We start from the raw sequence: 24,057 nt of genomic DNA on the forward strand, positions 1-24,057 counted from the left end.
CTGCGCCTTGATTGAGTGGGGGATTTGCCAGATGCTTTTATTTCCTGGCATTGGTGCATATATGGATTCAATTTTGAGGATGGTTGTTTGATGCGTTATGGAGCCCAGGACGCACAGCTGGGGACTAGCCTACAGACGGCCTGCGCCGGTGTGCCAACCAATCCTGGCAATCCTGGGTGGAAGAGTAGACCTGATCTGCGCTCAGACAGACGTTAGGGGGTGTTTTGATCCCGTCTGAAACGCTTCAGTTTAAAAAGTTCTTACCTTTGTCAGTACTTAGCATTTCGCTCAGCATGTTGTGCACCCCGGGGGCCCAGGTGAAAAGTTTACCTGTCATCCCAGATTACTTAAAACGGCTCAATTAAACCCTCCCCCCTCGCCTCCTAACAGGTCACCCTGCTGACGGCTGGGAGCTAACCTAGGGCAGGGAATTAATTTCCCGATGGTAAACTGGAAATTATTTCTCAGACGTTTTTTTTCCCCAGAGTGACATGGTCATGCAGGGTATTCAAAAAGAGGACTTCATTTTACGCACGTCTCCAGTTGAGGAAACAGTTGAGAGAGAGCCCCCTTACAGCCCGAGATCAAGCCCTGGTAGCCACACTGTATTTGAAAGAGAGCATTTGAAAGAAGGCATTTGAAAGAAGGCATTTGCACAGTCTCTTCGTTCTTTGCTCAGCACAGCGGTCCTTGTGTAGTAGAGTTGAAGAGCAGCTGATAAGGGTGGATCAGGCTTCAGGAGATAAACCAGGCCGCGTTCGATTAGATCGCTCATTAAATCGCGCAGAGAGGAATAATCAGCTTTTTCGTGCAGCAGGTTTTGCCACTGCTGGAGCACTCAGAGATATGTCGGGTGTTTTTTAAAATTTTTATTTAGTAGGGCATTATGGGACGGTAGACGCAGTTGGAACAGTGCTGTTGGTTATGGCGGCCGACTGACGATGGGAAAACTGGCACGTGCAGTACGCATTTCCCGTGAACGGAAACGTCTTTTCGTACTCCTCAGTCTTTGTCGATGAACTCGAGAGTTCCGCGCCCTCGGGGAAAGGAAGTATCGTTCGGTAAGTCCATCGTCCGCGTCGATCTGGGTTTCGCGATTTGTGACGGCGGACGGCGGAGAGATCACAGCGAGTCAGCGGCGTGTTGGCGTGCGCCGCTCCCTCCGGTGCTGTTCCTGTCCTCCGTCGAGATCCCTCTGCCGAAATGGCAGCGGAATGGGCCTGGAGAGAGCGCGGACCGGAGACAGTCGCGGCAGAGTATACGGTGCGTTGGGCCAACGCGTCTGTCCCCCCTCTCGTCCCCCCCCCCCGGTTGGTAAGTGGTGGAGCCGGGAGCTGTAAAACATGCGATGTCCACTGGCGGCCATGCGGAAGTGAGCCGCGGCGTTGATTGAGCGCGGCGCCTGAAGCGGCTCCGTCGTTGGGATTTTGTGGGCGAATAAAACAGCCGGGTTATTCACCGACACGCTCTCTCTGCGTCGGAGGCGCCCGTTCCCGCCACATGGGAACCCCCCCTTACGCGCGGTAATGACACTTGGTGGGGGGGGTTGGGGGGTCGGGGGGGGGAGGAAACTCGGCTCGAGGGATCCTGCAGTCTGATTTCTGCTGCACTCTTAACCTCTTCAACTTCGTGTTCCCCGCTGAACACCGTCTTCACGCCACTTCAGCTCACCGCTAAGTCCTGAGATGACTTGAGTTTGAAAGAAAAGCATGGAAGCGTGCTTCTGAGCTATCCCCCCGCCCCACTGCTGTGTCTCTGGGGTGACCCCCCCCCCCCCACGTGGCCTTCTCTTCGTGAGAGGGGAAATGGGACTAACCAGGGCAGAGCAGAGGTCACTGACCTCCTTTCTCTTGGTTCCTTGTTTATTAGGGCGGCTTCCAGCTGATCAAAGGGGTCAGAGCAGGGATCAGCAGCGCTTCCCCACTAATGAACACAGCGCCTGTGCTCTCTCTCTCTCTCTCTCTATCACACACTGTCTGTCTGTGTCTCTCTCACTCACGCTCTCTCTGTCTTTCTCTCTTTCTCTCTCACACACTGTCTGTCTGTGTCTCTCTCGCTACTCTCTCCCTCTCGCTCATGCTCTCTCTGTCTTTCTCTCTCACACAGTCTCTCTGTCTCACTCGCTTACTCTCTCTCCCTCTCTCTCTCTCTCTCACACACTGTCTGTGTCTCTCTCGCTTACTCTCTCTCCCTCTCTCTCTCTCACACACTGTCTGTGTCTCTCTCGCTTACTCTCTCCCTCGCTCACACACTCTCTCTCACACCCACACACACACACACTGGTTCTCTCTCTCTATCTCTTACAATCTCTCTGTCTCTCTCTCTCTCGCTTACTGTGTGTCTTTCCCTCACTCACTCTCACTGTTTCTCTCTTGCTTGTTCTTGCTCGTTTTTTTCAGCTCTTTCTTTTGTTTTCACTCTTTCTCTCTTTTATTATCGCTCCCCCTCTCTGTGGCGAACAGGCTCACCTGGTCTCTGGGTCGTTTTTTTTTTTTTTTTTTTTTTCCGGTGGATTTTTATTGTTGTACTTTCATATCTCCTGATGAGCGTGTGTGTAACTGTCGCCTTCCTCTCCATCTGTGCTCCCCCACGCCCCCCCCCACCCAGAGTGCACCTCTCCGCAGCTGCAGCGCTGTGAGAGTCCCGTCTCCATGGCGGGAAACGGAAGCCCGGGCGTAGCTTCCATTCTGTCCCGCCCTGTCAGTCACTCACGAGTGCAGCGGCTCCAATGAGGGCTAATTGCTCGGGCTGTATGGAGCCAGCGAGAGATGATGACTTTTCTCCAAATGAGCTCTTGTTCGGGTTTGAATTCAGAGTGCCTGAGTCCCCCCCGCCATCCCCCCCATTTCCCCTCCGTCGAGTTGCTTCAGAAGTTAATCTTTCACAGTTTCTGCATTAACGGACGGATGGGAGAGGGCAATTGCATGACTTAATCTTCCAGAAGATTTCCGCTCAAGCCTCTTCTGAGGGAGAGCATTATCTCTTCCAGATTTATCAGTTTTTAAAACATGCTAAACCCACGTTAAATTAACGGGATTGAAGTTAAAAATGTGAACTTGAAGTCAGTTTTTATATTTGTATGGCCCAGTTTCTAACGGGGAAAAAGTGGAGTCCAAGTGTGTCCCCACTTATTGTGTATTAGTCCGTCTGTTTTCATATACAAAGCATCAATCATTTGCAGTCCTTTCTGATGACACTTGGTGCTAGACGAACGTTCATGGAAACGTTTGTCTGTTGAATGTCTAAGGATGCCGTAGGTACCACAAAGTTCCATTTGTTTCTCTTCACAAGGGCAGTTTCTTATTTCTTTTAAGAAACAATGCAGTGCGGTTGGATTTTTACGGACATGTGACCCGTGGGTCAAAGCTGTTGCAGGTTCTTTTAAACGTAGAGCCTCTGCAGTTGTGAATTAGCTTCTCTGAGGAAATAGTTTCCTTTGAAGAACCCAGACGGGCAGTAGTAGTGTGGCAGTGTAGTGAAAAAAATAAACATTTGACTTACACTGCCATAAAACAGTCACCGAAATGGCTTGTACTGTAGCTCTGTGTTTGATATTCACAAGCTACAACATTATCTCTGCTTTTCCAGGAATGCAAAGCAAAGTAAATGTTAGTAATAAAAGTATAGACTCAGATTTGCTTAGAATTAATCGTGTTTATTTTCACTGGGCATCAAGAAAAAATTGATATGAATTGTAGCCCAAACAACTAGTTTATCTTACTGTTTTTCAGTCATGTGCTCACCGCAGTGGAACGGAAGGGATATTTCCATTCCATTTCCTTGTCTGTGATTGGCTAATAATGATCAGTCTTTTTCTTGCCTGCCACACTGATCCGCTGCCATTAACGGCCAAGGAGACTTATTCATGCTTACTCAGCATTATGGCATTTCCTCTACTACTGTCTCTCCTTTCTGTCTCTTTTCTTTTATTCACTCTCTCTCCTCTCCCTCTTTCTTTCTCTTTCTCTCTCCTGCCTTCCTCCAGTCTCTCTTGCTCCTCTCTGTCTCTGCCCCTCTTCCTTTCTCTCATGCTCTCCCTCTCTATCTCTCTCTCATACACACACACACGCGCGCACACACACACACACACGCACACACACACACACACACACACACAAACACACACACACACACACACGCACACACTGTGCTCAGCCATGCATCCAGGCTGGCTCAGCTGAGGTTATTATGATGTTCTGGTGAAACAGGCTCCTGTATGTATGAGGTGGACTGTAACAGGAAGAGCACGGCCTTTGTTGGACCCCCGTGTGATTATGTACAGGCACTGTGCGTTGTCTTTTCCCCCGGGGGGCTTCCTGGTGTTCCTCTTCCAGGAGCTCACGGCACGGAACGCGTCGGCACTTCATCGCCCGCGGGATGTGCGTCTGTGACATCACGCTCGTGTCAGAGCAGCGAAACGGCAGGGGGAATCACGGGAAAGATTCGCCTCCTTAGCCCAGAGAAGCGTGCGTGTGTGCATGCGGCTGCAATGCTAAAACTGTGCCTGTTACATTCATTTGGCAGACGCTTTTATCCAAAGCGACGTACAAAAAGTGCATTTCATGGTCATAGACAACTGCTAACCACAGGTTCAGTAAGGTACAGTACTTATTTTGTACAGCTATTTCTAGCCAAGAACACAGTTTAGTTCACACAGTGAACACTATTCTGACCTAACCTCTGCAAATCCAATGCTGTTACAGTGCGAGAAACGCGCTGCGATTGGCTCCCATTGACTTGGTATTCTGTGGCTACATTCAACACTGTGTTGGAATGAGGTTCAGCAGAGTGTGTGGTTGAGTAAGTGTGTAAAGTGTAAGTGTGTTGAAGTAGTGTTCAACGCAGTTCAGCACAGTATGGGGCGGCAGTGTAGTGTAATGGGTAAGGAGTTGGTCTTGTAACCTAAAGGTCACAGGTTTGATTCCCAGGTAAGACACTGCTGTTGTACCCTTGAGCAAGGTGCTTAACCTGCATTGCTTCAGTATACCTGTATATCCAGCTGTATAAATGGATGCAGTGTAAATGCTAAGTAAAAAGTTGTGTAAGTCGCTCTGCCTGTAATGTAATGTAATGTTCAGTACAGTTTGGTTGAGTAGTGTTCAGTACAGTTTGGTTTAGTAATGCTGACACAGTTCAGTTGAGTAATGTTCAGCTCGGTGTGGTTGAGTAATGTTCAGTACAGTGGTTGAGTAGTGTTCAGTACAGTGTGGTTGAGTAATGTTCAGTACAGTGTGGTTGAGTAGTGTTCAGTACAGTATGGTTGAGTAGTGTTCAGTACAGTGCTCAGCCGTGGACAGCCTGCTTCCCCGTTTCTCCGCTAGGACAGTGAGTGGCTGTAGAGCCTGTAGCCCATCTGCTCCAGCAGGTTGTGCTTGTGGAAACTGAGCCGGTCTCCGAATGGCCTTAGCAGGATGTAATAATTAGCACCTCTCCAAAACAGATTCTCCCCGTCGGAAATGGTCTCTGAACGCTGTGAGCGTAGCGCCAGTGCGCGACACACTGCAGCTTAAAAAACGCAACAGCTGCTTCGCAAAATGAGGTCATTGATGTCTGATAAATCGCTGGAATTAAACTTTATTTGCGCATCATCGATTTGATGCTCTCGGTGAGCGCAGCCTGGGACTGAAGTCTGGTCTTCAGTTTGCGGAATAAAATGGTTCGGGCCTTTTCAGCCTGAATGGAAATTGCTGTCATAGAAGCATTTTATATCCGTCCCTTTTACCGTGTCTTTTTTCAGTTTTTGAAAGGTATTGCGTGAGTGCTGTACCTCCCCCCCTCCCCCCCAACCTTCTCGATATTGTGGAGGTCTTGCTGTAGGGCTGATTTAATTCAGCGTATCAGGATCCCAGCTCGTGTTGTAGGCTACCGTGCGCTTGGCCTTTCTGGGTGACGCTCCGGGTGCTGGCGGGAGCTTCTGTCCCTGAGCAGTCGCGCGGCTGTGCGCTGCCGACAGAGCGTCCGCAGACCCCTCTGCCCAGAGCGGCGGGAAACTCCCAGCGTGGCGGGAATTCTCCGCCTGCCAGCTGAACTCATCTCGGGTGATTGGCAGCTGTGTGAGAGGGAGCTGGAGGAGAGCAGGGAGTGGTGGGAGGCGCCCATTCGGTGTGTGATTGACATGTCCGTCCCATCAGGGAGGCGACCCTGTCGCCTCTCAGCAACTGATGAGCCTGCGGTTCTGTGTGTGCGTACATGTCAGCATGCGTGTGTCTGTGAGTATGTTTCTGCGTGTGCGTGTGTGTGTGCATGTTTGTGCGTGTGTGTGTGTGTGCGTGTGATTGTGAAGGTTTTTTTTTTGTTTTTTTTTTTTAAAACTGTTTTTTTTTTTTTTAGTTTGAAAACTGTGGATCTCTAAAGAAGATAAAATAGTTTTGGTAAGGGAGAAATTGGCAAACGGTCAGTTCCTGGTTTACAGGGAGAGAATAGCTTGGCGTACCGCAGGATATTTTCCCTGTGTCACGTTGGTTTTATTAATGTTACTCGACAGTTGCGCCTTCCTCTGAAGCCAAGGTAATTTAGGATATTGGATTGGAAAATATTAGATTGCGGGGAACAGTGCATTCAGTGGGAGTCGTAACTGTGGGCAAATATAGAGAGAAAATTACTTTTCAAATATAAATGCCGTTACCAGGATACCGGCATCCGTTAAGAGAGATTCCGTGCTGTTGAACACACTCGCCAATACGTGAAGCAAAAATGACAGTGTAACTAATCAATCACGGAAAAATCGATCGCGCCTCTTGTAGCGGACGGCGGACCTGATTGTTTTCAGTTACGTTGCTGCAGTCGCTTAGCGCGTTCGTACGCGCGTCTCCCGTGGCAACGTTCCATTTTCCTCACTGTCCAGGCCGACTGCTCCTCCTGGAGAAAAAGGTCAGATTCACAATCGGGGGTCTCGTTCATGGCCTTTGCAAGTTTACCGTTAAAGACTGCGGATGTTTCTGTCACTTTAAAAAAAAAAAAAATCTCCCGTACAGAGTTTTCTGTGCCTGCGTCGAGCGTTGAGTCTCGGTTTTAATAATCGCCATTTGAATCCCAGCGTCAGTTAGAGCAGCTTCAGTGCTCTGTGCCTCCCTTATTGCGCGCTGTCAAAATCGCGGTGATGTGACGTCGCCGCGTTTATTTCACTGTCTGGCGAAGCTCGCCGGGCCTAATGATGTCTGCGTGTCGGAGCGAGGGCAGGGGAGAGCGGGCCCGCGTTATTCTCACGCCGAGGCTGCCGCGACAGTCGCTCGGTTTTCTTTCGGTGACAGAACGGGGTGGCGCACGCACGCGCGCGCGCTTCCCTGCCGCGGCGGCAGGAAATGAGCTCGCGGCGAGGCTGCGCCTGAGGTCCGTCTCCCGAACGCCGATCGCTCCCATGGAGAAAGACGTAAAAACCTGCTGTTCGAGCCGCTCCGCTTTACTCTACTGCTTCATTTTTTCATTAAGGCTTACGCCGGCGGCGGTGTGGGTGTAATGGTTGAGGAACTGTGCTTTTAACCCAAGGGTTACAGGTTCGATTCCCAGGTATAGGACACTGCCCCATTGTACCCTTGACGCTACATTAGGACACTGCGGTTGTACCCTTGAGCCGAGGTGCTAAAGCTGAATTGCTTCAGTAATCCGGCTGTATAAATGGATACTCGTAAGTCGCTTTGGATAAGAGCATCTGCTAAATGCCTGCAACGTAATGCTAATGTAATATAATGTATTGCGGTGCAGCTCAGCGCTAACAGCCTCTCTCTCTCTCTCTCTCTCTCTCTCTCTCTCTCTCTCTTCTCTTCCTGCAGGGGCCCTTTCAGTGTTGTGCGGCGATGTATCAACAGAGAAACGGGACAGCAGTTCGCTGTCAAAATAGTGGATGTGGCCAAGTTCACCTCCAGCCCCGGGCTCAGTACAGAGGGTAAGGACCTTACACACACCTCAGAGCCTGAGCCACAGCTTTCCTGTGTGTGCGAAGAGAAAAGAGGAAGGTCACTGGTGCGTGTGTGCGTGTGCGCGTGTGTGTGTGTGTGTTTGTGTGTGTGTGTCTCAGGGCAGCTCTGCTGACAGTGACAGAGGAGCTGCAGGCCTGGAATTACTCCTGGATCTGGAGCTCATTTGCTCCTGATCTGCTGTGTCAGTCTGACGCTACTGAAGGACCCAGATTCACCTACGCACACACACAGACACGCACACACACACACACACACACACACACTCTCACATACACACACACACTCACTACACACACACACACACACACACACACTCACACACACGCGCACACACACACACACACTCACACCTACACACACACACACACACACACACACACACACACACACACACACATATGCTTAATCTCTTTCCCTCCCGCCCCCCTTCTCTCACTCTCTCTCCCTCTCTCTCTCCCCTGTTCATGAATTGAGTCTCTCTCTCTCCCCTGTTCATTGATTGATTTTATAGCAGTTAATGCCCCCTCCCTTTGGTCTAAGCCCCACCCCCCCCCTTCAGGACCAGAGCTAAAAAAAAGGAAGGGCGTAGTAATTCACAGATCACCTGACCCTGGCACACCGCCCCTGGCTCACACACTGCAGCTTGCGTTCACAGCTGGTTACCAAATGCACGGAGCTCCACTTCCTTGTTGGAATTTTCCGGCTCAGATGAACTCCAGGCAGGGTGCTGGTAAAGACATTCGAGCGCTGTCATTTCAGGGGGCTCTCAGAATGCAGCGACGTAACAGAACAGAGAGTCGCTCGTAGAAGTGAGAACGCGACCCCAGACGCCGCCGGGTGTAAAACCGGGCGGGTGCTAGACCGGGCCTGGGAGCCGACACTACCGGCGCGGGATTAGAGCTGAACACCAGCGGCGTGCGTTTCCTTCCTTTGTTCGGTCCGGCGTGTTTGTGCCTCACTGAACGGGTAAACGGGCCGTTCCCTGAGGCATGTCGGGGGGCTGGGAGAATTTCGGGCCCTTACCTCGTTGTGGGCGTAGGTCTAGGCTCGTTTACAGCGCACACGTCCCAGGGCGGGGCGCAGACCCGCCTCTCCCGGGGTAACTTTCCCACACAAATAATTAAATTGGCCCGAGAGGTAGGAGGAGGTTTTAATTGCCTTGAAGCTGAGCAGTGAATCCGGAGCTGCTTTCGTTCCTATAATGGCATCCAAAAACCGTTCAGTGCCGCTGTGGAAGTGCCGTTGCTTTGTGCGCTACTGCTTCGGCTGCAAGAACCTTACGGGGGGGGGAAGAAATGGGCTAATCACCGTCCTGGCTCACTCCGGGGAGGAGGGGGTGGCTATTTTATTGCTGAGCCGGCCTATATTAAAACCTGTCAGAGGTTTGAGGTTGAAATCCTGCAGACAAGTAGTAGCATAATAATTTCATCCCCCCCTTAGGATTTGTTCAGGTTTTTTTTAAGCCAGCTTCCACAAACCCAGCACTCAGACATTTCACTTCTGTAAGGGAGGGGGGGACGGGGGAGGGGGGGACGGGGGGGGGGGCGGGCGTTGGCAGGTGTACCTGCGGAATTGCGAGGCCTGAACCAGCACAGAACAGAATGTTCCGCCTGCTTCTGCAAGGCCGAGCTGAGCGCTCAGGATCCGCGGCTGCGGACACGCTCTGATTATACTGCCTGTCTATTCAAGCATATGGCAAACTAGGGCTCTGCTTTGTAACGGGCGGCAGTGTAGTATAATGGGCAAGGAGCCGGTCTTGTAACCTAAAGGTCACCGGTTGGATTCCCTTGAGCTGTTTAACCTGCATTGCTTCAGTATCTATCCAGCTGTGTAAATGGATGCAGTGTGGAAGTCGCTCCGGATAAGAGTGTCTGCTGAGTGCCTGTAGCACGATACGGTCACACTTGGCACACTAGGCAAGTGCCTAGTCTCGGATTGGCTGTTCTCAGCTTTGGAATCCTAGTCTCGGATTGGCTGTTCTTGACTTTAGAATCATAGTCTCAGATTGGCTGTTCTCAGTTTTTTGTATCGGATGCACTCGAGTCCACCATGTACCCTAGTTTCCCGCGTCACTCCGGTATCCACTTTGCAGGAGTCCAGGTAAACAGCCCAAAGGCTTGAGAATCCTGTCCCTGGATTAGGGGCTTTGGGAATGTGGAGCTCTCCTCTGTGTGCCGGTCAGTCTGCCACAGGGCACGCCCTCAGGGCACGGAGCCTTGTGTCTGCTGCAGTTACGCCTAATGGCCTTCTCTTCCTACATTTTGCTTTTCCAGCGACGTTCAGGTGTGTGTGTGTATGTGCGTATACATGTGTGTGTGTGCGTGTGTGTGTTTGTGTGCATGAGCATGTCTGTGTGTATGTGCGTGCGAGCGTGCCTGAGTGCGAGTGTGTGCGTGCGTGTGCATGTCAGTGTGTGCGTGTGTGTGTGTATGTCAGTGTGCATGTGTGTATGCGTGTGTTTGTGTGTGCGTGCATGTGCATGTCAGTGTGTGCCTGTGTGTGTGTGTGTGTGTGTCAGTGTGCATGTGTGTATGCGTGTGTGTGTGTGTATCTGCAGGGCGGACACGTGTGGTGCAGTGAGAAGGTGGAGGGGCGAGGCACAGATGGGACAGAGCTGCTGCCAGCGTTGCACTGCCACAGTGAGACACACACACACACACACACACACATACGCACACGTATGCATATACACGCACACACTCACTCTGACACGCACAAATACACGAGTGCAGATCACCTCTTTATAAACACACACATATATGTGGTATACACACACATGCCCTGCTGAATTTTAAAAGGACATCTCCATGGGTGTTTTTCATAATGCTGCGTACCAAAAAAATGTCTCTGCAGAGTAGGTGTTTGGACACGCATTTTTGTATTCATGTATCTGTGGCCACAGCTGATATTCGATGTCTGTCTGTGTGGTGGCTATGGCGACGGCACACCGGTCCAGCTCCGCGGCGACGTGAAGTGCCTGTCAATCCCTGCACTAAATCACAGGCCCTGCGCTTTAGAGATGGCTCCCCAAACATGCGTAAAGGCGGAAAAGCCGGTATCAGCACGCATTAATGCAGCGATTATACCAGCCGCCGATCCCCCCGCGGCCTCGTGCTCCAGCCGCTGCGCGGCGGATGCATAATTCATGGCGTGCCTCGTCGTCCGTCCGTCCGTCCAGCTGCGCAGGCGGCGAGGAGGAAGCGAGGAGGGCGGAAGGACCCGGAAGGAGGCCGGGGGGGGGCGGGTCGGCGCCGTGAGCGCGTGTGTCCGAGCCCGTCCCGCCGCGTTAGCTTTAATGAATGACGTTATCTGCCGTACCCCCCCCCCCATCCAGCCCCCCGCCCCGCCCCCGCGCTCAGATCAGGTGCCCATGAGACCTTGAACTTGCACAGGCAGTGGGGGGGGGGGGGGTGTAGATAGAAAGATAGATAGATAGAGTGTGTGTGAGAGTGAGAGAGGGTGTGTGCGTGAGAGTGAGAGTGTGTGTGATGTGAGAGTGTGTGTGCGAGAGAGAGTGTGTATGCATGAGAGGAATAAAGAGCGTATGTGAGAGAGTGGGAGTGAGAAAGAGAAAGTGAGAGAAAGAGCGAGCATGAGCGTGAGAGGGAGAGGGAGCTTGAGTGAGAGTGCCAGTGAGTGTGTGTGAGAGGGAGAGGGTGTGTGCGTGAGAGTGAGAGTGTATGTGATGTGAGTGTGTGTGTGCGATAGAGAGTGTGTATGATTGAGAGGAATAAAGAGCGTATGTGAGAGAGTGGGAGTGAGAGAGAACGTGAGAGAAAGAGCGAGCATGAGCGTGAGAGGGAGAGGGAGCTTGAGTGAGAGTGCCAGTGAGTGTGTGTGAGAGGGAGAGGGTGAGAGCGTGAGAGTGAGTGTGTGAATGGGGGGGGAGAGTGGGGTGGGGAACAGCGGCCAGTGAACTGCGTTGGGCTACATGGGCAGGGCAGTCAGAGGGAGAGGGGGATTGGGGCTGGAGGATAGAGGAGGGAGAGAGAGGTGGAGAGCGCAGGTGGTGGAACAGTGGGAGAGTTGGGGAGAAGGCGGAGGAGGAGGAGGAGTGGAGCAGACAGCAGAGCTGCGTGTGTATCGGAACAGCGCGCACTCCTGGGAGAGGGGCGGTGGACCACAGAGCCGCAGCTCTGGCGATTACAGTACCGTACTGTAAACGTGAACGGCTCTGGTGATTACAGTACCGTACTGTAAACATGTAAACGGCTCTGTGCTGTAGAACAGGGTACGCGGTTTCATTTCACTGGAGTTTCCGCGATGCAGGAAGTGGCTCGCTCTTTCTACACAGATGGAGGTTAAGTAGCCCTCCAGCCCTTCTGTTCATCTTCCTAAAAATAAAAAAAAGAGCTTGCTGTCACCCCCGGGCTGAAGTCCAGGGTCTGCGTCATTCCCTCCCTTCCTGACAGAGCGAAGCACAACAGTCCCGCTTTTGTCTTCCTTCTTTCTCCCACTTTCCCCACTTTCTCTCCCTTTTCTCTCACACTCTCCTGCTTTTTCTTTGCTTTTTCTTGCTTTTCTCTCGCCTTTTTCTGGACCTGTGGATTGTGTGTGTCCCATAACTGTCAAACCCAGGAACGATCGCCGTCGGTTAGTTAGAGTAACGCTAGCCGCACTAGTGGCTTTGCCCGAGTCCTGAGCTGCGCTCTCGTTGTGGTGATAAAGGCGGTCCAGCGGAGCTTCTGAGTTTAAAACGGAACTAATTGGCTGGGGGGTCTCCTCCGAGGTCACGGACCGTTTGTTTTCTTTAAACAGAACGGAAACGGAGAAGCCACTGTGCGACGAGACCTTTATAAGCCCGACTGCGTCGGCGTTGTTGTGGAAACCGTCCTCCTTTCATTCCCTAATCCGCACCCGTCTGCACCCATTCTCTGTAACCAGACCCACACGGCTGCACAGCTGGGCTGTGCTTGCCCTGCTACGCTTGGCAGGTGGGGGCGGTTCCTAATGACATTAAAACCCGAGGCGGCCGCGCCAGACCTCAGGTGTGCCTCCCGAGGGCGGTAACGCGTCTTGGATTTTGTTTTTGTTTTGTTTTGTTTTGTTTTGTGCTCGTTTTTCTTGAAAGTTTGATCACAGCAGGACCCGCTCTTCAGGCACCACTGTGCCCGGCCTGTGTGCGACGGGCTGCGATGCTCTCCTCTCGCTCCTGTTTCCTGGGTGCGTAGGTCGTGCGGAATTCCACGCTGCTCGCTCTGCATCGGGGCTCTCTGTCTAACTCTTACTCAGCCGCTGCCAAACTGTGGGTCGGATGGTGCCGGCGGTTCTGGGGATAGGTTATGTTACGTTACACAGTTATTTAGGAGATGCTGTTACCCAGAGCGACTTACACAACCTCGTACATACTGTAGCATTCGCATTACGTTGCACCGATTTATGCAGCAGGATGTTTGCTAAAGAAATGCAGGTTAAGTACCTTGCGCAAGGGTACGACAGCTGTGTCCTACCTGGGAATCGGACCTGCGACCTTTAGGTTACTAGACCAGTTCCTTACCCATTATGCAACACGACAGAATGCGGGCAGGTCCTACTGCTCATTGCCACAACCGAGCCGTGAAATCGGAGGTGTTCTCGCCACGCCCAGCAGGGGGCGCTCCTCTCAAGCGCAAGCGGAGAGAAGGGGGGTTGGGGGGAAGGGGGTGGGGGGGGTGTAGATTACTCAATCCGCGCTCCCTCCGGGGGGCCAATCAGGTCCAATCACTGCAGATGCGCCGCGCCAGTGTGGCGCGTTTCATCGTAACATGGCCGCCCCTGATTGACAGGGAAGCAGGCCCGGGGTGATGAGACTGAAGTGCTTTCTGGAATTTTCTCTGCTTTGGTATTCAAAGGGCATCCTGTGGAACGTGTAGCCGGATGCGTGTTCACATGACTGAGTCAGGCCGCAGCCACAGGGACGAGTACAGTCTGTTTTCACTGTAATGTACAGTGAGCGTGTTAAGTAGCTGAGCACTTGGAATAAGTCGTTGGTCACCTGCACTGAGCATAGCTCTTTTCGTAGCATACAATATGGTGAAGAACTCTGAGGTAAACTGAAATAATCGATAATCCTACCGATCTCCTTTTTAATATGCTAGTTAATAGTCGTTAAAATGTATGCATGCATGTGATTTATATCTGTTCATTTTTTTGGTCAGTGCTGTTAATCCGGAAAGATTTACAAGGCCATCGTGACCGTATGGATTAAATGCGGAACGCTGGGGCAGCAAGGTCACAGCTACAGAACCATTACAGAGCCATTAACGCACTGATGGGGTGTCGATGGTGAACAAACAGCTGAAAAGTGTGTAAGTGTAAGCGCACTTTTTTTTAGAGATAAGATCCGTGTACATATATACGTGTTTGCTTTATATAGTGCCTTCGAATTAAGCTAACAGTTAGCATCGTCTGAGCTGCTCAGTCGCGCTTGGAAAACCAGCTGGGCTCGGGGAAATGGAAATGGCGATGGTGCATTCGGTAATCCGATCCACGGGATGGTGCTCTGTAATGTATGGAAAAGCAGTCGGAGTTCTTCCCCAATCGGATGATTCCCTCCCGCCACCCCGCTGCTGCATGGCCGTCTTTTAATTGCTCCCTCTAAATTGGGTGGATGCTACCGGCTACGTAATTAGCGCAGTGCTTAAAAGAAATTGGCTGCTGTCAGATCAGTGTGTGCTTCCGTGGAGGCCGCGTGCTGGAGTCTTAACAGGGGCGTAAACAGACTGTTTTCCCTGCGTGTTAGACACGTCACGCCAGCACGTCCAGTGAGACTGCAGCTACGATCAGAGGCTCATTACCTTGCAACGTTAGTGATTTCAGTGTGTGTGTGTGTGTGTGTGTGTCAGTGTGTCTGTGTTTCTGTTTGTGTGTGTGTGCCTGCATGTGTGCGTGCGTGTACGCGTGTGTGTGTGTGTGTTTTCCGGTTGCCATAGTCCTTGTCATAGCCATTAGCTCTATTCCACTGTACCAAGTAGATACATTAGGGCTGTAATTCTGACCGCAATCCAGCTTCACTGATGTCACTGTCCCAGGCCTCTCTCCCAGACCACCACCGCAGTAATGGGTGCTGGTGGAGCTCGCGCGGGGTGGGTCTGTGTCCCTGGGCAGCTGTTCTGCTCCCCTCTTACCGTTAGCAGAGGTTTTCACAGAGCTGAGGCTTTCACAGAGCAGAGGTTTACACAGAGCAAAGGTTTTCACAGAACAGAGGTTTTCACAGAAACAAGGTTTTCACAGAGGAGAGGTTTTCACAGAACTGAGGTTTTCACAGAACTGAGGTTTTCACAGAGCAGAGGTTTTCACAGAACTGAGGTTTTCACAGAACTGAGGTTTTCACAGAAACAAGGTTTTCACAGAACTGAGGTTTTCACAGAAGAGAGGTTTTCACAGAGCTGAGGTTTTCACAGAGGAGAGGTTTTCACAGAACTGAGGTTTTCACAGAGGAGAGGTTTTCACAGAACTGAGGTTTTCACAGAACTGAGGTTTACACAGAGGAGAGGTTTTCGCAGAGCAGAGGTTTTCACAGAGCAGAGGTTTTCGCAGAGCTGAGGTTTTCACAGAGCTGAGGTTTTCGCAGAGCAGAGGTTTTCACAGAAACAAGGTTTTCGCAGAGCAGAGGTTTTTCTGCGCGAGGCCTTGGATCTGTCAGAGCTCTCGCAGTGCGGTGAGCAGATGTTCCCGAGTGTGAATCCACAACGGTTTTTACCGCGAGAAGCGGAACGTTCCAAACCCAAACTCCGGGGGGGGAGGGGTGGAGGTGTTCAGAAACTTTGGCGTGTTCGTGCGCCGGCTGAGCTGGTAGCCATGGTGCTCGCAGTGGAAAGGCACATCGCGTTTTTTGTCCAGGATTTCAGGCCCCGTGCGGATTTGGACGTTTGTTCTTTTCCCTCCGCCCTGACGCGCCGCGAGGCCCCAGAGAGAGGGGGCGGAGCTTGTTTAGCGTCGCTCTGCGCGTTCGCGGCCTTCGTTAGAGCAGCGCCGCGGCGCTTCAGCCGTTTCTCGGCTGCTGATCGCGTCCTTTTCATCCGCCCAGCTTCCCGCGCCTTCGCCCCGGGCCCACTGGGGCTCGTTAAACCCTTCTGACGGTTCGCGGTTTCCACAGCGAGGCGTCAACATCCATTTGGCTCTCCGGGTCTGCGCCTCATATTCGTATTGCGTTGCATTTTGAAACCATCAAAATGCTGTTTATGTTTTTTTTTTATTGAAGAAAAAAAATAGATGTTTTTTTTTATTTTGTATTTTTTTCGAATTACACAGGAGAACTGGAAAATGCGCTGTGTGCATGTGTGGGTTTAAAAAATGTATTTCCCGTATTTCTCGCCGCCCTCCCGCTCGCATCCTTTCCCGTTATGAATTTCAGATGCGGCCGCAGCTGACGGAATGTGTGATGCGGCTCCCTCGAGCTGCGGCGCAGGGCATGCGACGGGGGGAGGGGCGAGGGGGGGGGGGGCCCGGTACGAGCCCGCGATTCGATTCCGTCTGTCCGCGGAACGCCAGCCGCGGATCCTCCCGGCGCTCCGGTGTGATTGGGGGCTTGATCGAGTCGTCACTTTCCATCAGGAGGAGCGCGAGGGGGCGGGGCCGCCGGACGGCCGCGCGGTCGCCAGGGGAAACGGCGGGAGCGCCTCACGTGCGTGCGTGCGTGTCTGCGCGTGCGGGACGCAGTGCTAAAGCCGCGCGGTTATGGCCGTCGCTGGCGTAATTTGGGGCGGGGGGGGGGGAGTGGCGGCGGAAGCGCTCCCGTGGGCGCCCGCTCTATCTGCAGCAGCTGCAGGGGGGAGAATTTGGCAGATGGCGTCGGGGTGGGGGGGGGCCTTTCATCTCTGGAGAGCGGACCCCTTTCACAGACGCTGGAAGTGTCACTTCCCCGCATTCATCAACCGCCAGGCGTCCGCGCCCGTACGCGAGCGCGCCCGTACGCCAGCGTGCCCGTACGCGAGCGAGCCCGTACGCCAGCGTGCCCGTACGCGAGGTCTTTCAGTCCCTTCCTCTTCAAAAACACCAATGTCTTCCTCTCTTTGTTTATTTCCTTGGTGTTCAGTTTGCGACTGGCCTTTTAATTCTCTTCCCCTAGTAACGTTAAGACAGCTGGAGAAGGTAAGGTTTTCCCTGGTCTAGCAATCTGTTGAAAAGAGAGCTACTGTACACTGGGCAGCCAGACTTCTGTAGCATGTTATAATCAGTCTCAGAGTGCTTTTTGATACCCTTTGGAAATTCCTTGCCCAGCAAGGCTAGCTACTGTGTACCCACGCAATTTATAAATCTGAGCACACCAGATGGACTGAGTCCAATTAGCCGGATTTTAGGATAAATAGCATTTAATGACCAAATGTTATCATTGTGCTGTCAACAGAAATGGCATCCAAAACGGAAACTGTGTCAATAGTTGTGTGATTCATCACCAAACAACGAGCACATGACTAATGGGTGCTTTAAAATTGTGCTTTTAAAATGTATAAAATATGGATGCAATAAATATACATTTTTGCCAGCAACTCGTGTGCTTCTAATAGCAGTCCAACACAAGCTAATTAATTAATTACCCAGGAGACAGGCAAAAACACTGCAGTACACAGAAGCTTGTTCAGAAGTATGCCCAAATGATGATCAGTGCCCTGTTCTCTATGAACGTCAGCCACTTTGGGGACAGGAGGTGGGGATCTGCTCTTGTGTCCGATCTGAGAATGGGACAGAGGAACAGATGGGAATACCCCTGAGGAAACGGCATTCCGTGAGATTCCCGGGAATGGGGACCGCTGTCTCCCCCTGACTGGGAATTCCTGCAGCCCTCAGTGCTGATCACGCTTCCAGCCGATGGATTAAAATGTAGGAAATGTGACGGGGACCGTGGGGTGGGGGGGGGTGGGGGGGAATTGAAACTTTATTATTGCTCCCCACCGAGGAACGGTGTTGCTGCTGCTCTTGATTGCAAAAAAAGTCTGTGATTTATTAGAGCCCATTGCCATCACGAGAAGTGTTCCCAAACAGTTTTCCCTTTTGTTGATTCTTTTTTGTTTCCATTTTAGTCCTTTAATAGAAAAAAAAACAAGTAACCCTTGAATGAGCAGCTTTAATACACCACCAGTGTAATCCATCCGGTGTTTTTTCCAGCACATTGGAGAGACATAACCCAGAAAGTCCAGTAATTGCCCAGACCGACTCGTATCGATTGGGCCTCCAGAGTCCCAGTGCTGCTTCAGAGGCTCACTGCTTGACCCCGGCAAGCGTGATCATCCGGAATTGTCCTCACGATCGCAAGAAAAATAAATAAAATCACCGCGTTACTATGGAAGATGGATGATTCTGTGGCTACCAGCCCGCCGGGCAGACAGGGAAGGTCTGTGTCTTTGAGCTTCGTCCTCTTACCTCAGCTGGCCTCACGCGGTGTCCTGAACCTATCCAGGGTGTTCTTTAAGGTGTAAGATCACAAATATACGATTTAGAATGTCCTTAACTGTGAACGTTCTAATGCTGATGTACAGTAGCAAGCGCTACTGGTAACTGAAAGCAATGGAGTTCTGGAACACTGACTTGGAATTTTTTTAAAACATTCCGAAAAATCTGCTCTTCAGAGGGTTAAGTCTGATTGAGAACCTAAATGCCCTGGAATGTCTTTATGTTGGGAAAAGGAATCCAGGTCGGATGGATCATGTTGCGGGACGCATATTAAAAATTTGATGACCCTTTTCCCCAGTGGACTGCGTACGGACTGCACGTGCTCGGCGTCTGTTCTCCCTGTGGGGATGGGGCGGAAGGACAGCGAGCTAAAAGAGTGTGGATTTCAGTCAGAAGCTCAAAAGTGTCGTCGATATCTGCACGTCATCCCAGAGGGAGAGGTACCGGGCACTGCTGCGAGTGGAAGGGTCCTTTCCCTTCCAAACTGCATGCCTTTAACCCTCTGAGGTGTAAGATCAGGAGTATGTGATCACTGTGAATGCTGTGAACCGAACTTTCTAACACTGATGTGACAATCACTACTGGCAATTTTAAGCAATTGAGTTCTGGAACTCTGACTCTGACATTCCAAAAATGTTTTGTCCCAAATGTTCCATCTGCGGGGGGGGGGTTCCATTTTCTCCCTGCAAACTCCAGCAAATATCTGGGCGTGTCCTCCCGTGTGTGTGACGCATGCTTCTGACAGCCAGCTTGATTTGATTAGCGTTTCTTCGCGCGTAGCGTCCCGCCACGGTTTCAGCGCAAAGCGGAACATCTGCGTCGCTTTGACGGCCAGGGAGAGGTGAGACCTCCCCCCCGACCCCCCCACCCCCCCAGTAAACGGGTCGCTGTGGCTCACCAGCGCTCTCGGGCTGCGTGTGGATTCCTGTTCCTGATTGGCTGGCGGCGTGGCGGGCGCTGGTGTGCAGCATATGTGCTTTATGGCGGTGTGTGTGTGTGTGCGTGCATGTGTGTGTGTGATGCTGACTCGGGTTTGCGGAGTGTTCTGGCGTGGTGGGGCACGGGCTGCTCTCTGGGCAGCGGGTGTGGAACAGGGGGGCGGGGCGGGACGGGGGGACGGGACGGGGGGGGGGGTCTTTTACATCACAGCTGGAGCAGCAGAGACCTCCACTGGGTTCACATCTGTCTCTGCACTTGCGCTGAGCTGGAGCCTGTAATGCCTGCGACGTCTTTACCTCATGCGGAGTGCGCACGTCACCTGGCGTGCACGTGCGTGGGTGCGTGTGCGTGTGCGTGCATGTGCGTGTGCTTGTGAGGGTGTGCACGTATGACGGTTATTCTCCTGGAAGGTGGTGAGGAGGTTCCAGAGGACTGGAAGCTCCTTGCGAAATGCTCCAGTTTAGGGAATTTTTATAATTTAAAATGAATATAATCATTGTTTACTTCATTATTGTTATTTTCAGTCTTATTTTAAGTAGTCTTACTTGTAGCTGTACACCTTAGTTTAGAAACATGTTGACTCTTGGTATACGAAAAACAAAACCCTTAAACCGTTTGAGGGGTTAAGTATGCTCTTGGCAGAAATATTCTGCTCTTTCCAAGGCGTTCAGTTACCTTCAATAATAAGTTCCATGGTATAATTCTCTGACATACTATAGGGACACCAGAAATTCACCTGGAGGCTGTGTTTTTTTATGCCATTTAGCCTGTATTGGAGTACTGTAGCAGAAGGCTTTTATGCACTGGTAGATAAACTGACTCTCAAAGAGCCTCCTCTGTGAAACTGCATGAAGGACTGTGCTGTGCTCTCTGTCTCTCTCCCTCTCACTCCCTCCCTCTCTCTCTCTCTCCCTCTCACTCTTCCTCTCTCTCTCTCTCCCTCTCACTCTTTCTCTCTCTCTCTCCTCTGTCTTCTCTCTCTCTCCCTCTCACTCTTCCTCTGTCCTCTCCCTCTCTCTTCCCCTCCCTCCCTTTCCATCTCTCTCTCTCTTTTCCCCTCCCTCTCTCTCTCTCTCTCTCTCTCTCTCTCTCTCCCTCTCTCTCTATTTCTCTCTGTCTTCCCCTCCCTCCCTCCCTCTCTCTCCCGTGAGTCTCCTCTCCCCCCCCCCCCCCATCTGAGCTAATCCCCTTATGTCATCGCTGAGGGGAAGACAAAAGCGAGGTCTGACAGGAATGCGCCGTGTTGATGATTTATCTGTGGCGGGTTGGCGGGATGGCGGGTGCTGGCGGGGTGCCGGCGGCGGGCCGAGCGGGAGGCTTCCGGCACGGTCCGCCAGAGAGCCCCGCGGCACGGCGCTCCGACAGGCCCCCGCGGCTCCACCGCCATCGTCATGACCCCGCCTGCGCTCGGCGCTGACACTGCGCCCCCTGTTGGCGCACACTCGTAATTCAGCTTTGGCTCGTAATTCAGACGCAATTTTCAGCGTAGTCAGTTGAGTTGCTTTGTGTCGGCTATAGACCCAACTTGTTTAAGAGATGCGCGGGACAAAATGAAATTTCGGATAGATGAAGGTTGTAATGTGGGCGTGTGTATCAGTGGTGTGTCCTGGTGTTCCATCTCTCGGGTGATTTCACACTCGCTGAAATATTTATGAGGCAGCTGGTTCTGGGGGGCTCTGGGCCGTCCCGATTCTGTCTCCTACCAGGAGCCGTCGCACGCCCCTGGACGAGCTCTGCCTCTGACCTGTAAAAGAAAATCCGAAAATTCCCCTCATACCACCCAGAGCCTGCCAGGAGTAGAAAAACTACACTTCTCACAGAAGCAGTTTTGGAGAAGAAGAGAAACGCGCGCCTCGCGGGGCAGGTCAGGTGGGAGACGGATTGCGCTCGTCTCAGAGCTGTTTTAGGAAGAGGGGAAACCATAAGTCCTCCTGAAGCCATTGAAGGAGTAAAAAAGAAAATGTGGCTCGCGGACAGAGCTGTTTCAGGGGGAAAAGAGAAAAGAGAGACCGTGCATCTGACAGAGCCGTTTTCAGGAAGAAGAGAAACCGCACTTCCAGAGCTGTTCCAGGAAGTGAAGAGACCGTACGTCTGGGAGACAAGAAACCATCCAGTTCAACGGGGGCCATTTTGGGGGGAAAAGCACATCCCTCAGGCTGCTTGTAACACCGCACTGTGTGCACGTGTTTTTGTGTGCATGCATGCATACACATAACTTGGAAGTAGACGTAGCAGCAGCAGTAGTAGTAGCCACCACAGGAGTAGCTGTAGTACATGAGGAGAAACCTGTAGTGATGGTCTGGTTTGTCACTCAGCCGAAACCACACTTGCTGTTTTGCAGTCGTAGGCCTGCCCTACAGTATGTGTTAGTTCCTCTTAGTTGTGATTACCGCCCCACCCTCTCCGCTTCCTCCAGGACTGAGCTGGCACTGATGGCTGAAGGTCAGATGAAGGTCACCCCTCCATCTCCTGCCACTGATGCAGTCAGTCAGCCAGAGGCTGACCCCAAACGTCTCTCCCCGAACTCTGCAGATAATAGTGGTGTGTGACATCACGGGAAGCGCCTTGTGCAGTGCTCACAAGATCATTCCAGAACACTCCCATCCCCGTGGCAACCACGTGCCATCGACCCCGTACTTCTCTCCCAAACAGGGATGTGGGGTGCGGCTCAAATTTGGTTCCCGGGTTTGGTGGGGACAAGTCGTATCCCTTAGCCGTTAAAACGGTAATGTTTGCTCATCAAATTTGATTTGTAAGCGAAGTCAATTAACAGTGTTTCAACTTTTATGACGGCGAATTTAATGATCCATCATTCATTCTAACATAAGCTAATGGCCTGTTGGAGTTAGCCTACCCCATCCAATGAATCATTCTAAAAATGGCCATGCATAATTTTAAAATGCTTCAATATTCCTCATTTATACCGGATAATTGTAGATGAAACTACATGATTTGTCAGGGCAGTGCTTAGATACCGTTGTTAGTTGCTTGTTTCTTATTGGGGCTTGAGCTTAGCTCCAGTGCTGCTGTAAATTAAAACATTATGTAGCGGTACATTAGAGTCACTTCATAAAGCATTCGGTTTGATTTTCAGTTTTGTTTCAAGTTTAAAAAAAAAAAAATTTATTCGATAAATCTGGGTGGTAATCATTTTGCGTGGTTTTCTTTTTTCAGTGAACCGAAATATCAACCCAAGCCCTAAACGCGGTTAATAATGCTCCTGGCTCCTGGCGGTGGGTTTATTGAGAGATAAAAATGTGGTTCATGACTCAGTGAATCAGCAGATTTGTTTGTGTTGGAAATTGCCTGGATGAGTATGAAATATTCTGGCGTTCACTTAGCACGTCAGGCTGAGTGCTTTTTTGCTTCACACAGCAGTTCTTCTGCGAGCATTAGAGTTTCATGAGCAGAATATTGCAGACTGAGCCACAGTAAAGTGCATCTCGCTCACCAGGAGAAAAATCACAGAACCATAGAATACACACCCCCCCCCTCCCACCCCCTTTGTCCATGCTCCTGGATCAGAGGTTTCCCAGCTTCTCACCATGGGTCCAACTTCCTGATCTGCTGTGGACTTCTGCTGGTTTAAACCTTTGAACATTTTTTAATGTTCTAGAACTCCATGGCTTTCAATTACCAGTAGTGATTGTTACGTCCTTTTTGTTTTCTATCTGTTACAGGGGGAAATAAAGGGAGTGAGCCTATCCTTGTTAACTAAAAATGAAAATCGGCATTAGGAATGTTCAGTTAAGAACGTTCCAATCACCATTTGTGATCTCACACCTTAACGAGTTGTTTAAGAAGTTTTCCCTTTTTCCACGTGTTGCTTTGGTACAGATGAGGGGTGTCTATGTCTCTGCTTCTCACTAAAGCTGGTGAAGCCCCCATCGCGTGTGACGCCCATCTTCTCTGGCTGGGGCAAGGCTGGTCCCCACGCAGTGAGCGGTGTGTGAGTTCGGTGGCTTGTCCTGCCGGGTCACTCAGAGAGGAGGGAGAAGCTTGCCCGTTCCTGGTGGGGGGTCTGCTCCTTATCCAAGAGGGATCCGTCTCCGACACCCCCTCTCTGCCGCTGCCAGCATCCCACAGTTACGGCGCGGTGTGCCTCTGGAGGTGGGGGGGGGAGAAAGTAAAAAATAAAAAACCAGCGCTGTCCTGTGATGTTTCTCCAAGCGGAGACTTCAGTTGGCTTGTCTGTGAAAGCGTGATACCTCGGGGGGGGGGGGAGGATCTGCAGGGGCACAGCAGTGGGCGCCCGAACCGCAGGTGGTCTTTTGATGTTTCTGCGGTCCGTGCGACCGACGGGGCTCGTTCCCCTTGAGCCGCCATGAAAGGCTCGATGCTCCCGGTTCGGCCGAGCTCCGTTTCACACCGGCTCAGAAGTGGGTCGCTCACGGGGGTCTCGTGTGGCGCAGCCCGTAGAGCGCTTTCAGCGTTGGGGAAAACTGCGTTAGGTGGGTCGGCGCTCAACAAGTATGGCTTCCGACTTCCTGGCTTGGGGCGTAGCGCTTGTAGCACTGCTAATGAATGAGGGGAGTCCCTTAGTGCTTCAAAGGGCACACATTGCATTGCATGCTTTAATGGATGTGAGTATGGGCCACTGTTGTCATTATGTTACTCCCTCAGAAATGGGGTGGGGTGGGGTGGGTGCGGGGGGTGGTGGTTGGGGGGGGGAGGTGTAGCTTGGAGCAGTCGAACGGCCGTGCCTTCTCCATGCGTGAAATAGAGACACGGTGCCTCTGTGGTGATCCATGAAACTTTTCACACTTGAAAGATGCTTTTGCTTCTGTTTAGGCAGCTTATGTATTAGCACATCGAATAGAGGGCGTGAAGC

The 24,057-nt window shown here is 51.7% G+C and overlaps 1 protein-coding gene across 16 annotated transcripts in view; it reads left to right on the forward strand.

Moving 5' to 3' along the window:
• LOC135241428 (peripheral plasma membrane protein CASK-like) overlaps positions 1 to 24,057 on the forward strand; it is a 154,078-nt gene that overhangs the window by 57,102 nt on the left and 72,919 nt on the right. For all 16 annotated transcript variants that reach the window (XM_064311834.1, XM_064311841.1, XM_064311845.1 and 13 more), the window contains exon 2: positions 7,770 to 7,882. In XM_064311834.1, coding sequence (XP_064167904.1) covers positions 7,770 to 7,882 — 113 coding nt within the window. The remainder of the gene's footprint in view (positions 1 to 7,769; positions 7,883 to 24,057) is intronic.

This window comes from Anguilla rostrata, chromosome 15, assembly GCF_018555375.3.
Source record: "Anguilla rostrata isolate EN2019 chromosome 15, ASM1855537v3, whole genome shotgun sequence".
NCBI classification, from domain to species: Eukaryota; Metazoa; Chordata; class Actinopteri; order Anguilliformes; family Anguillidae; genus Anguilla; species Anguilla rostrata.